The sequence below is a fragment of the Wolffia australiana genome, chromosome 7 (genome assembly GCF_029677425.1).
Source record: "Wolffia australiana isolate 7733 chromosome 7, ASM2967742v1".
In the NCBI taxonomy this organism is placed as follows: domain Eukaryota; kingdom Viridiplantae; phylum Streptophyta; class Magnoliopsida; order Alismatales; family Araceae; genus Wolffia; species Wolffia australiana.
Window position 1 is genome coordinate 8,819,713 of NC_135841.1, and position 12,788 is coordinate 8,832,500.

The 12,788-nt window shown below is 38.7% G+C and overlaps 1 protein-coding gene across 1 annotated transcript in view; it reads right to left on the reverse strand.

Annotated features, from left to right (window-relative positions):
• Window positions 1–10,311: 10,311 nt before the first annotated feature.
• Window positions 10,312–12,788, reverse strand: part of LOC144705159 (uncharacterized) — a 3,452-nt gene continuing 975 nt past the window's right edge. The window contains exon 1 of the mRNA XM_078577708.1: window positions 10,312–12,788. This exon is cut by the window's right edge and continues 975 nt beyond it. Within this exon, the coding sequence (XP_078433834.1) occupies window positions 10,928–12,788 (1,861 nt within the window). The 3' untranslated portion in view covers window positions 10,312–10,927.

The window sequence follows — 12,788 nt, forward strand, 5'->3', positions numbered from 1 at the left end:
TATACCTTTGAAGGCATTTTGGTAGTACCAAGTATGGTCGTGGAAGTGAGTGGAGAGAAGTAGATGAAGGAGATATCATCCCTGATTGTGGAAACGATGGTGGATACCCTCAAACTAACCGTAGACATCTGTAAATTCATTAATAAAGCATGAATTTTATGATTTTAGAGGTTATATGTTATCTAAAACATTGAGTTATGATAAATATCTTCCTATGCAATGAATAAATCCCATTCCATGCATTAGTTCACATATTATATATTTTTTCCTATTTTTCATGAATTTACCACGCCTAAGACCATGACTATAACCTAAAAATTGTAAGTGAGGAAATAATGGTTAGTAAAAAAAATGTTTAAGACCTTGTTGGTGCAGAAAGGTAGCACCATAGGATGAACCTGCAGCCACAACTATGGGGATTAAGGTAGCACTGCAAGCCACGACAGTGACTATGTTTGTGAGCACCATGTGGGCAAATTAAATGGTGCCAATAGCCCGAGTATTTTACAGGGATATACTGATGAGACAGATTGGGTCGTTCATATCTGAGATGGGTTCACGGCTTTGACTTAACTACAGACATCGAACACTTTGTAAGAGCTGCCAAGGTAGGACTGTTTGATTTTGGCAACAAAAGGTGGATCTCTGCTTAGTTAGTAAAGGAAAACAACAAAGAGTGGTCCCATATGGACCAAGGATGACTCTAGTGCACTCCAATCCTTTAAAGCCCATGTTTTCTTTTGGGGAGCTGGATCGTGCAGACCATAGTCGGAAGCCATTTTTCAAACGTGAACGATGAAGGTCCTCTTCTATATTTTCACTTATCTTTATTTCTTTCAGTCCAAGGAGGTGACATGCCTTGATATGAAGAAAGAATGATGGGAGAATGACATAATATAAGAGAAAATATAACTTACCTAGAGGAAGACACCGTAGGTTGTAAATTCATGTATGAAGAATTACATGATCCAAAAAAAACACAAAGAATCAATGCAAGAATTTGGCATCAATATTTAAAAATTTATCTTTCATGCATGATAACTTTCAAATTATCATGTTTAATTGATGAATATTACATTATATTCATGTGTTTTAATGGCCATATTTGCATTTTGCATATATAAATGAAGATAAATTACTTACACTTTGATTTTATTATTGTTTCTAATATTTTATTATTTTTTACATGGTATTTAACCTCATTTCATTGAAGAAATATTTTTTATAGGGACTTAAATACCTGACTAAAGATTGGTAAGGGCTTTCCTAATTTTTATGGAATTTTTCCATATTTTTTTATAATTTTCTGACCATTATTTAGTCAAGAAATGAATTTAAAATTAAAAGAATTGATATTTATTAATTTATTTAATATTTAAATACAATTTTGTATTAAATAGGTGGCGTCCACATCATTCGCCTGGAAATTCGGGCAAACGATTGGAAGCGCCAAGATTAGTCAATGATAGGCTCATTATGGCATCGCGCATCGCGATGCCATAATGAGCGAGCGCGATGCCATAATGAGCGAGCGTGATGCCATAATGAGCGAATCATGTATGTTGAAAAAGAACGTGGCGCGGTGAGCGAGAAGAATAAAAAGGTACATTTTTATTATCATTTTGATTCGTGCAGTAAACGCACGTGGAGAATCGTTCTCCACTTGCATTTATTGAAGTAGAATCCTTGTATAGTCGATTAGCCGCGTGCATTGATTGCACGCGGCTAATGACAAACGTGCAGTTAATAAAGCCCTTTTTGCATAATCAATGAATGGGAATCGATAGCCGTGTGCATTAATTGCACGCGGAAATCGATTTCGCATTTTTTTTGGTTATTAGATTCCTCAAACGCAGAATCGAGTAGCCGCATGCATTAAATGCACGTGGCAATCGATTTCATGTGCATTTAATAGAACGGTAAGCTTACTTTTTTTTTTTAAGGGATGCTGACGAGGGTGATGTGGCTTGTTTTAACCATTAAAGAGAGCATTAATTCTCCAATGATTGTGCGTTGCGGGCGTGGAACACAACACGTTAGAACGCGATCCGAGAAGGGGGAAAACGAGAAAATAATGCGCCAGCCAATCAGAAAATGCCATTTTTTACCTTCTTGGAGGATTAATCCAATGGCTAGGATTAATCCTCAGTAAAACAACGATATCTTGAGATCTAGCCGTCCGATTGAGCTGAAATTTTGAGGGCTTGTTTGTCTTTTCCCCCTCTACAATCCAGATGGTTGGATCTTTAAATAGAGGTATGGAAAAGGGTGAAATTCACTTTTGAAGTTCTCCCAAGGATTTGGCAAGGAAGGACACAGGAGTTGCTTTGGAAGTCGACAGATCTTGATTCTGCATTCAATGTTCTAAGTTTCTAATTTGTATTTTGAACTTCTTCTTGAGAGATTCTAAAACGCCTTGGCATGGGCGAAATGTACATGCCCTAAAAGTTGTTTTGAATGAAATAAGCATTGCAATTTGAATCTGATTTAAGATCTGATTTTTAATCTTTAGTTTTAAATAGATTTTGAACAATTCTGCTTTTTTAGATTTTTAAATCAGGGTCGTATTTCACCTTTTCCCCAAATTCTTCACTTTCTCTCTCTAGGTTAATTCGTCTATTTTCTCTCTCTAGATTTAAAATTTGATTATTTGGAAATTTAATTCAATATTAAATAAACCTAAATATAGAATTTCATCCAAAAATTTGTCCATCTTGAACTCCAATTTCAAAACCCCCTTCTTGATTATTAAATTCCCAAGTTTAATTCATAAAAATTGTCTTTAAATTTTATAATAATTGGGAAATTAATAATTGAAATTAATCTGATCTTATGATTAAAACTATCCCATCTTGAGATTTTTTATCGAAAATATTTAAAATCAAATTAAGTTTTTACTTAATTTTGATTACTTAAAAACATCATAAAGTATAATCAAGGTTTATTAATTGCAAAATTAATTCATTCTTGAATTAAATTATTAAAAACTGGATAAAATTCTTGCTTGCTGCCTCCGTGTGGTTTGACCCCTTGCTTGCTCTATACTCTGTATTTAGTGATTAAGGGTATTTATAAATTTTATTGTATAAGTCTAAAACGCTCAATCAACGACGTATTTATACATCATTTTTAAGCTTATCGATGCATTTTTTCCAACACGTTCTGTTCATCATTTTCAAGCTACTCTTCTTCATTTTTTCTGAATTTTTATTTCCCAAAAATCTAAGAAAATTACCTTAATTCTCTAATTTTCAGCTTCTAATAAAGTAAAAGGAATCAGATTCTGTTACCAAAAATCTAAATGAATATCATCCCTCGCATTTAGGCATTCCACAAACATCTAGAATGCCCTCTCAATTACCTTCCATTTCATTTTTTCTTATTTACAAAAGACTCTTCCCCCATCTATTTACCTCTTTATCTTATACTATCCATCTCCAGATGCTATATTCCTTCATTGTAATTATCTGGCATTTAAATAATAATATTAATATCATTCCCTTCTAGTACTGTTATCCTAATATATTATCCCTCTCTTTTAACTCCTCAATAAATTCTACCGTTAAGAGCCAATATCTGAGGAAACAACCTTGCTCTCTGCTATGTGTGTTGAAGGTTAAAATTATATAAATATTATTTCATTGATATGAAATTAAGAACAAATACAAATTAGCACACCTAATTTTGCTTCATCAATAGTGGAGCAGGGGCATGTAATGATGATTTTACCATCACTAATGCCAACATAGATTGAATCCGATAGGTGCCCAAAGTACCAGAGTTGGAGGTGGTGTATGTGATGGTGAAAAAGAATAAGGATATGAGTCAAGAAAAGCTGAAGATCCTCATCAAGTGCCCGACAGCCAAACTGGTGTTTTCCTTCACGTGTATTGGTCTAATTGTCACTCCACTCCTTCCCCCTATTGGAATGCAACAAGCATTTTGCATGAGAAAATCACTTCAAATGGTGGATGGATATTATAGGTAAAGACAAAACTACCCCCAAAATTTCAGCCGAAAACTTATTCTCAATCCTTAGAAATAATTGTCTAAAGTTGGAGCAATCTAAGCCATCTAATTTTCTCTCTCCTCGTATCCATTTGGCAGATTGGCAGCATGGCACAAATTTTAGGAAGACTTGTAAAAGTAAAAAAATTGAATAAATTCACATTTATATTTTCTGATTAATAAAAATACTTTCATTATGAATTTTAACGTCAAAAAATTCCATGAAGTACCTAAAAACAGAATTCATTCTTAAAATATTAAAAGCCTAGATAAAATAATTTAAATCAATCTAAATATATATTGTTCAGCTTATAAACACATTTTAAATATGAATTTTAGGTCATAAAGTTTCATTAAAATACCATAAACAGAAAAAAACATGAACTTTGCGCTCAAAAGGTAATAATTAATCGAGCACTAATAATATGCATTTATGATCATTTCAATGCAAACAGACGCAAAAAATACACAAAAATATGATCAAAATTAGCATGTTATTTGTGATTATCATTTACCCATGACTCATACCCATCTACTTCCGATCCCGCCACCGGTGATGGATCCACCTCTGAATCCTAGACATCGAACCTCTTAGAACCCTTCATCTTGTTCCTCCATTCCTTCTCCCCCCCAAAAGAAGACTACTATGCCACCATCTCACCCATCACAAAGTGAAAAAAGATGTTATCTTCTACCCCTACTCTCAGATGCTGGAGATCCATGTAGTCCCTGTCCACCGTCATCTCCCTAGTAATGGCACTGCTCCCTAAGAAACTAGCAGAAGTTGTCCAGGGCTATATGTCACCACTTCTTGAAACTGTATGCATTTATTATTGTTTCATTCACCAAGACCGAAAATCCTCTAGATATGCAACTCAACCCCGTGGAGGAAAAACGTGTGCGAGAAAAGAATATGTAGTTGCCCATATGTTTAAATTATTATGCATATTTAGATTATTATTATTATTCATATTCATATATTTGATCCCATCAAATTCAAATTGGTCTATTCGAATAAAACTGGGCCAGGTTATTTGATTCCAACATTGAGCTAGATTGTTTAATTCGATTGGACCAAATGAATGTTTTGAGTCTAAATCAAATTTTGGACTCAGTTGATCAACGATCAAATTTGATTACTAGAATGTTACTGCTAATCAGACATTAGATTGATCAGAAAAAATCGCAGTTCCTACTAATACCAACTTTGATACCTAATTTCTGCATTACGGGGGGGATGTTGTGTAGTATACACGACACCACATTGATATCAAATATGATCTCATGTCCAGAAATTTCAACCAGGATTCAAAGAAACTAATATGACATGACCGACTTGCAAGTGTCATATTATTTGGTTATGATGTTTACCAATATTATAAAATTAGCTTTTCGTTGTAACTTGATCTCAAATGTGTTTTATAAATTCATTTAATATCAACTTTTAACTGTCATTAAATTTATTTTGACATAGGAAGAATGCTATTATAATCTTTTATTGTGTGAGATACTTAATTTTCCTGAATTTAATATTTCATGATATATATTTATCTTTGTTTGTTCAAAAGTATTTCACCAACAGTCATCTTAAAGGATTTAATAATTCATATATTTATAATTTTCTTGATAGATACATGGTATAAAATGAACTGGATAATTAAAATGAATATTAATTTAAATTCTAGTTTATTTCAAAACATAATATTACGTAAAGTACTTATAGACAGAGTAACATGCCTTGATTGGCCTAACCGGGCACTGATGATAAATTTATAAATACCTAATGATTGGATCTTATTACAAAGTAATCTCTATGGAAAAAGTCTAGCCCAGTATGTGCTTCTTCTAAAATTACCATCAAACAAGTCTACTTTTTCAATACAAGTTCTAGAAAAATAATCTAAACTCAAGAACAGATCTAAAGAGTGTAAGATGAATCTAACCGGAGCATCGAGGTGAAGGTCGTTGCTATGCAAATCGGACATCCAAGAGATATGTATTTTCATTGGTAAAATTCATCTTGAAAGAATTATTAATCATTTTAAATATTCATTACTCACAAACATTGTGAAGCAAGAATCGGTTGAAGTTCAAACTTCATGGTTGGACATTTCTCTTCAAATATGTTTTTCCACAGAAATTCATTTGATGTTTTGCTTTAAATGTTTTCAAATATTTATTTCCATGTGATATTTTGTATCAGAGTTCTGGTCTCTGATGTTCATTATCACTTTAAGCAACTTCGTTTTACAGAACTATCTCTCTGATCGTTGGGATGTTTTATTCAAAAAATATCATAATTATATCTTTAATCTAAAATTTTGGCTCATTCTTTTGTGTGATTTACAAAATATGATCATAAATTTCTAAATATTCTATTCCTATGATAATATTTATATTTTTATGAGGGGAACTACGAGTCACAATATACATTGATTTAACTCTACAACTAAACTATTTAACTTAGTTTTCCTGGCTTAATTAATTTTTTATGTGAAGGAAATATTTATTCCCATTTTTTGTGGTCGGAGGAATCTTTATTACCATCATACTATATTAGTCATTTGTTTCTCTAACTAAAAATATCAGGATCAATCATTTTAGCTCAAAAGTATCAATGTCAAAATTATAGGTTATGCCTATCTGTGGAGAGTTATCAATTCTCGTTGGCAGGTATATTTTTTCAGTAGAGAGTAAATAATATGTCTTCTACAAAGGTATCTGGTCATATTAGGGGAAGAGAGAATGATATTTTAATATGTATTTTGTAGACAGGGAGCAAAAGAATAGAGAGTGTGAGAGAGAAAAAAAGATATGAGATAGTGATGTAAGGGTTGGAAGCAACTTTAAATAAATAAAACTATATATTATTGCTCTATTTTCTTTAGAATAACATGGTTACGATTTTCCCTTCTCCAAAATCAACAGATATACCCCAAAAAAACCATGTCAGATTATTTTTTTAAGTATAAATTTTTACTCAATATCCTATCAATAAATTTCTTGTCAAAATTCAATCATCCTAATATCAAATCACACAGATTTGCATTGGCCTTGTCATTTGATCAGTCAAACTAAGCCTAATTAATCTTGTAATTCAACATTAGAAAGATAAACTATTTATTTTTTCTCTTGATTACTTTAATTCCAAACCCTGAGGTTTGACCCATATATTTAAATTTCCAATTTTTCATAATCATAAAAAAATTTATTTAGTTCATCAATCTAGGTTCAAGATTGTTTATTTATTAATTTTTGGACATCTTAAGAGTATTGGCACATGTTTAAAATGTTTGGAAATGAGTTTACCTAACAAAAAATCTAGTGAAATTATTTAAATTTGGAATTTTGGATATTATGTATTTCACATTTATAAAAAACATAGACATTTTCAAGCAAGTGAATCGACCTCCAAATGAGCTTAAACTCGCATCAACTTTATTTTGGGATTTGTGCATCCATTGATTCAATCTGTGCTTGATTGTACAATGGAATTATAAATATATGATGTATCTCAAAACCAAATACATAGATCAGATAACATTTTCACATATCACGTTGGAGATGCCTAATTTTCTGAAAATGAGTATCTTCAAGCCTTTCAGATGTAAGGCCTTTAGGTATACCCACGTGATCGTCAGAGAGCTAGATCTTCTCTTCTTTCCTTTGAACAATTCTACCAAAAAATTGTTTCCCCACCATCCAACCTCATTGGAAGCAACATCTAGGAATATGAAGAGAAGAAAGGGAGCACTCATTGGAAGACCGTACTCTATTTATATTGATTAAGACATGGGGAAATTGTAGAAAAAGTTCCCAACCTTGGGAAAATTTTATAAAATTCCCTAGAATTGAGTATATTTGTTGACATCAATACATCTTATGAGTGTCACCATTCGTGACCATTTTAGGCCCATGTATTGATTTAGTTAATAACTCAAACAACCCACTAACTTTTATTAGCAAACCTTACAATTTTATTATATCACCTTAGTCATTGGATAACAAACGATTAATTTAACACAATCGATAGGTCACAACTTGTTGCAACTTGTGCTCTAGAAGACACAAAGGAGTATATCAACTTAATCATAGAGCATTTACCATCATTGTTTATAATGTACATACATGATGAACTAGAAATGCTGTTCATTTCTGTACTCTAAGACTATGCTTTGTGCAATAATTTCATTTGTGAAATCAGTGTAAAATCAGAAATTTATTCTAGAAATGTATCAAATCATTTCTAGGAACATTCGATTATTTAAAATATGATAATTCCAATGACTATGATAACATGAATGTCCTATCAAAATTAGCACTGCATTTGTGATTATCAGTATAATGTGTAATCTACTCAGTGCATGGTTAATCATCAAACTCTAATTAGTTATTCCAGCTAGTCAAAACGCACGGTTAAATACTGCCATTAACTAATTCTCAGAAACTCGGCACTAACAGCTACAAGATTTGTCATTTTTATAACATTACCAGGATTTGTTATTCTGTCTGGATATAGAATAATTATCATAAATCGAGAAAAATCAGGACTTCATTCAAGACATGTAACAAACCAGGACTTCATTCAGGACATATAAGTCGTCCTCTCTTCCTCCCTTTCTTGTCTCTCTCCCATCCTCTCTCTCTCTCTCTCTCTCTCTCTCTCTCTCTCTCTCTCTCTCTCTCTCTCTCTCTCTCTCTCTCTCTCTCTCTCTCTCTCTCTCTCTCTCTCTCTCTCTCTCTCTCTCTCTCTCTCTCTCTCTCTCTCTCTCTCTCTCTCTCTCTCTCTCTCTCTCTCTCTCTCTCTCTCTCTCTCTCTCTCTCTCTCTCTCTCTCTCTCTCTCTCTCTCTCTCTCTCTCTCTCTCTCTCTCTCTCTCTCTCTCTCTCCCCCCCCTATAGTGCAGGGACGCGGACGGGACAACTTTTTATCCCAAGAGGGAAAAAATCGTCCCGTTTGCAAGACAGGACAAACACCGGGACGGAAATTCATCCCAGGACAAACGGACAGGATGGTTTTCCTATCGTCGGACAAAAAACCCATCCCAACCTGAGGTCTCTAACAATCGACAGTAAGGGAAGGATGAAAATCCGTTGAACTCCTATAGGAGTCAAACCAGTCAGCATGTGGGCACATATGATAAGAGAAACCGGAATCAAGTATCCACGTGTCCGCCAACTCTGCAGCCACAACTAGGGCAGAATAGACTTCACCATCATCACTATCCTCCACCTTTGTGATATTGGCCAAACTCGTCTATCCACCTGCTCCCTTGCCACCATTCAGCTTCAAAAAATCATGCCTTAAGTGCCCCTTAGCATGACACTTATGGCATTCCTGGTTTTTCAATTAGTTGGCCCTTGACTTGGACCGTCCCTTCTTCTTCTCTCAATCTTGCGCCCCTCCCTCGTACGACCTCTTTCTTGCCCGCCTTGCATGAAAAAACCTTGGATTTAATCAGCATCAGATGCAGACCGCCTCTGGTCAAATTCCATCAATGTCAAAATTTCCTCATCAAGACACGACATGTTCGTCCCATGAAGCGTATTCATTACAAGGTTCTCATATTTGTTGGGCAATGAAATCAACAAGATGTTTGTCTTTCTCTCCTCAGATAAGTTGTCCTCAAACTTCTGCAATTCAATGCAAAGGCTTTGGAAATGATCAATATGAGCATGCAATTTGGTACCTTCGGCCATCCGGAGTCCAAATAGTTTTGCTTTCAACAAAGCTTTTCTCACAGACGTCTTCCCCGCACATCGTCGAGCCACTATCTTCCACATTTGGGCAGGATCTTCAAGGTCAAAAACATGATATCTTGCAACATCCGAAAAACATAGATGAATAGTGCTAGCGGCCTTCATTTGTATTCGTCTCCAATCGGCATCCTTGACACCTCCAGGTTTTGAATTATCGAAAGCCTCAATAACATCCTTTTCGATCAATATGTCCATCACTTTTTGTTGCCACAAACTGAGTTGACCGAGCTGCTCAATTTCTCAACATTGTGTCAAGAAATAATGGAAGTTTCCATTTCGTAAGCCATAACACGTCCCCTCACCCACACAGCTCTGATACCACTTGTTGGGTGCAAACACTCGCGGTAGCGTATCTGGACGTGAACAACTGCAGAAGATGTCGAGGATGACCCCAAGACGATACGAGGAGAAATACCGAGACATAATCGCTAGCCTCATCATGTCCCTATGCTGTCACCGTCAAGAGAGCACCAACTCCAAGAGAGATAGAGAGAGAGAAAATGAAAGAGAGAGAGAGAGAGAGGGATGGAGAAAGAGACTTCTAGTTCAAAAGAACTTTCAAGAAACTCTAATAAACTCAAAGAGAGAAAAGAGAATACATCAAGGGATGATGGGGTGGAGAAAACAAGGGAGATGGGGGGGCTTTCATAGGCACAACCAAAGGTCTAAATACCCCCAAAAAACTAGGCATGATCCTAGAAAGTAGCCACGAGACTATTTTCAAGGATGTGCCAAGTCATCCTACTTTCTAGGATGTACCAAGTCATCCTACTTTCTAAGATGTACCAAGTCAACCCCCACAATCCTGAAACTTCTGGCTGAGGGGTTTGATATTTTCAATAAATAATTATCATAAAACAACCAGGATTTGTTATTCTGTCTAGATAAAGAATATAATTATCATAAAATAGAGCAAAATCAGAATTTCATTCAAGAAATGTGACAAATCATTTTAAATACGATCATAAATAACCAGGATTATTTATTCTGTCTGGATACAGAATATAATTATCATAAAATCGAGCAAAGTCAGAACCTCATTCAAGAAATGCGACAAATCATTTGAAATACGATCATAAAATAACCAGGCTTTTCTATTCTGTCCGGATACAGAATAATTTTTCCCTCGCAAAAAAATTTGAATATCATAAAAAAAATATTTCAACTATGTTCACCCTTCACAGAACCGGATTTCATACTCTCAAGAATGCCCGCAACGTCTCTCATGGAAGGGCGCCGGGAAGGGTCCTTATCAACGCAGCGCAGGGCGACGATCAGCACCGATCTCACCTCCTCCTCTTCCGCGCGGCCGGCGACCTCCCTCACCAGATCTGGATCGGCGATCCTCTCAATCTCCAAGGTCCCGTCAAGCTCGGCGATCGCCCATCGCACGAGATCGCAGTCCTCGGGGAAGAAGGGCTCCGTCGTCCTCTTCCTCGTGATCAGCTCCAGCAACACCACGCCATAGCTGTACACATCGGATTCCCTCGTCCTCCTCGTCGAGAACCCCGCCTCGGGAGGAATATACCCGAAGGTGCCGACTAGCCCCGTCGTCTCCGCCCCCCCCGAGCATTGATCCAAGATCCCGGCTATGCCGAAATCGGAGATGTGCGGCTCCATGTCCGCGTCCAGGAGAATGTTCATCGGCTTGATGTCGCGGTGCACGATGCAGGGATCGCAGTCGTGGTGCAGGTAGGCGAGGGCGTGGGCCGTGCCTACGGCGATCCTCAGCCGCAGATCCCAAATCAACGGCCGCGGCGGCTTGATCCGATGGAGCACGTCGTGCAGGCTTCCGTTCTCCATGAAATCGTAGAGGATCAGCCCCACCTGTTCCGTCACCGCGAAGTCCACGAGCTTCACCAAGTTCCTGTGCCTGATCTTCCCTGCCAGCTCGATCTCCCTCTTCATGCTCGAGCTGGACCCCTTCTGCTTCGCGAAGGCGAGCTTCTTCACCGCGAAGGTCTGCCCCGCGCGGGTCTTGGCCATGTACACGGTGCCGTGGGAGCCTCTCCCGACGACGTACTTGTCGTGGAGGTTCTCCGTCGCGGCCATGACTTCTCTCAGGAGAGAGGACAGAGAGGAAGCCTCGGAGATGTCGGGCTCGGGGTCGTCTGCCTGGCGATGGCTCCTCGTCTTCTTCTTCATCTTGAGAACCAAGGCGAGGACGAGGAGGACGAGGAGGAGGATGACGACGGACAAGCTCGCGGCCACGGCTATGGCGGCGGAGGGCAGGCGGCGCCGCCCGCCGGGCCTCCGGCAGTGGGTCAGGGCGGAGGTCTGGCAGACGGGCTGGCTGTCGCCGTCGGGGCAATCCACGCAGAGCCCGGGATTGCCGACGAAGGTCAAGCTCGGGAAGCGCCACAGGCTAGCCGGAAGCGGGCCGGAGAGCTGGTTGAAGGACAGATTGAGGGTTTGGAGGTTCTGCAGTCTCCCCAGGGAAGAAGGAACTCTGCCTTGGAGCTCGTTTCCCCCGAGCTGAAGCTGGAAGAGCCCGCTGAACGTGGAGAGAAACTCGGGGATCTCCCCCGTGAGGCGGTTGTCTTGGAGGCTGAGCCGGGAGAGCGAGGTGAGGGCCGCCATGGCCGGCGGAACCGGACCTCGCAGGGAGTTGAAGCTCAGGTCGAGCGAGTCGAGCAAGCGGCAGGAAGAGATTTCGCCGGGGATCTCTCCGGTCAAGTTGTTGCGGGCGAGGTTGAGCCGCTTGAGACCGCGCAGCTCGCCGAGGGTAGCCGGGATGGGGCCGCGGAGCTGGTTGCCGGACAGATCGATGGAGCTGATGTTACTGCAATACGCCAGGCTGGTGGGGACAGGCCCGGTGAGGCGGTTCCGGTTCAGGTCGAGGTAGTCGAGGCTCGAGCCGAGGGCGAACTCGGGGAGGGGCCCGGTCAGGAGGTTGCGCTGCAGGATCAGCCGCCGCAGCGACCGGCACCGGCCGACCGCCGCCGGCACGGTCCCGGTCAGGGAGTTGAACCCCAAGTTGAGCTGCTCGAGCGGCCCGGCGGAGCAGACGGACGGCGGGATC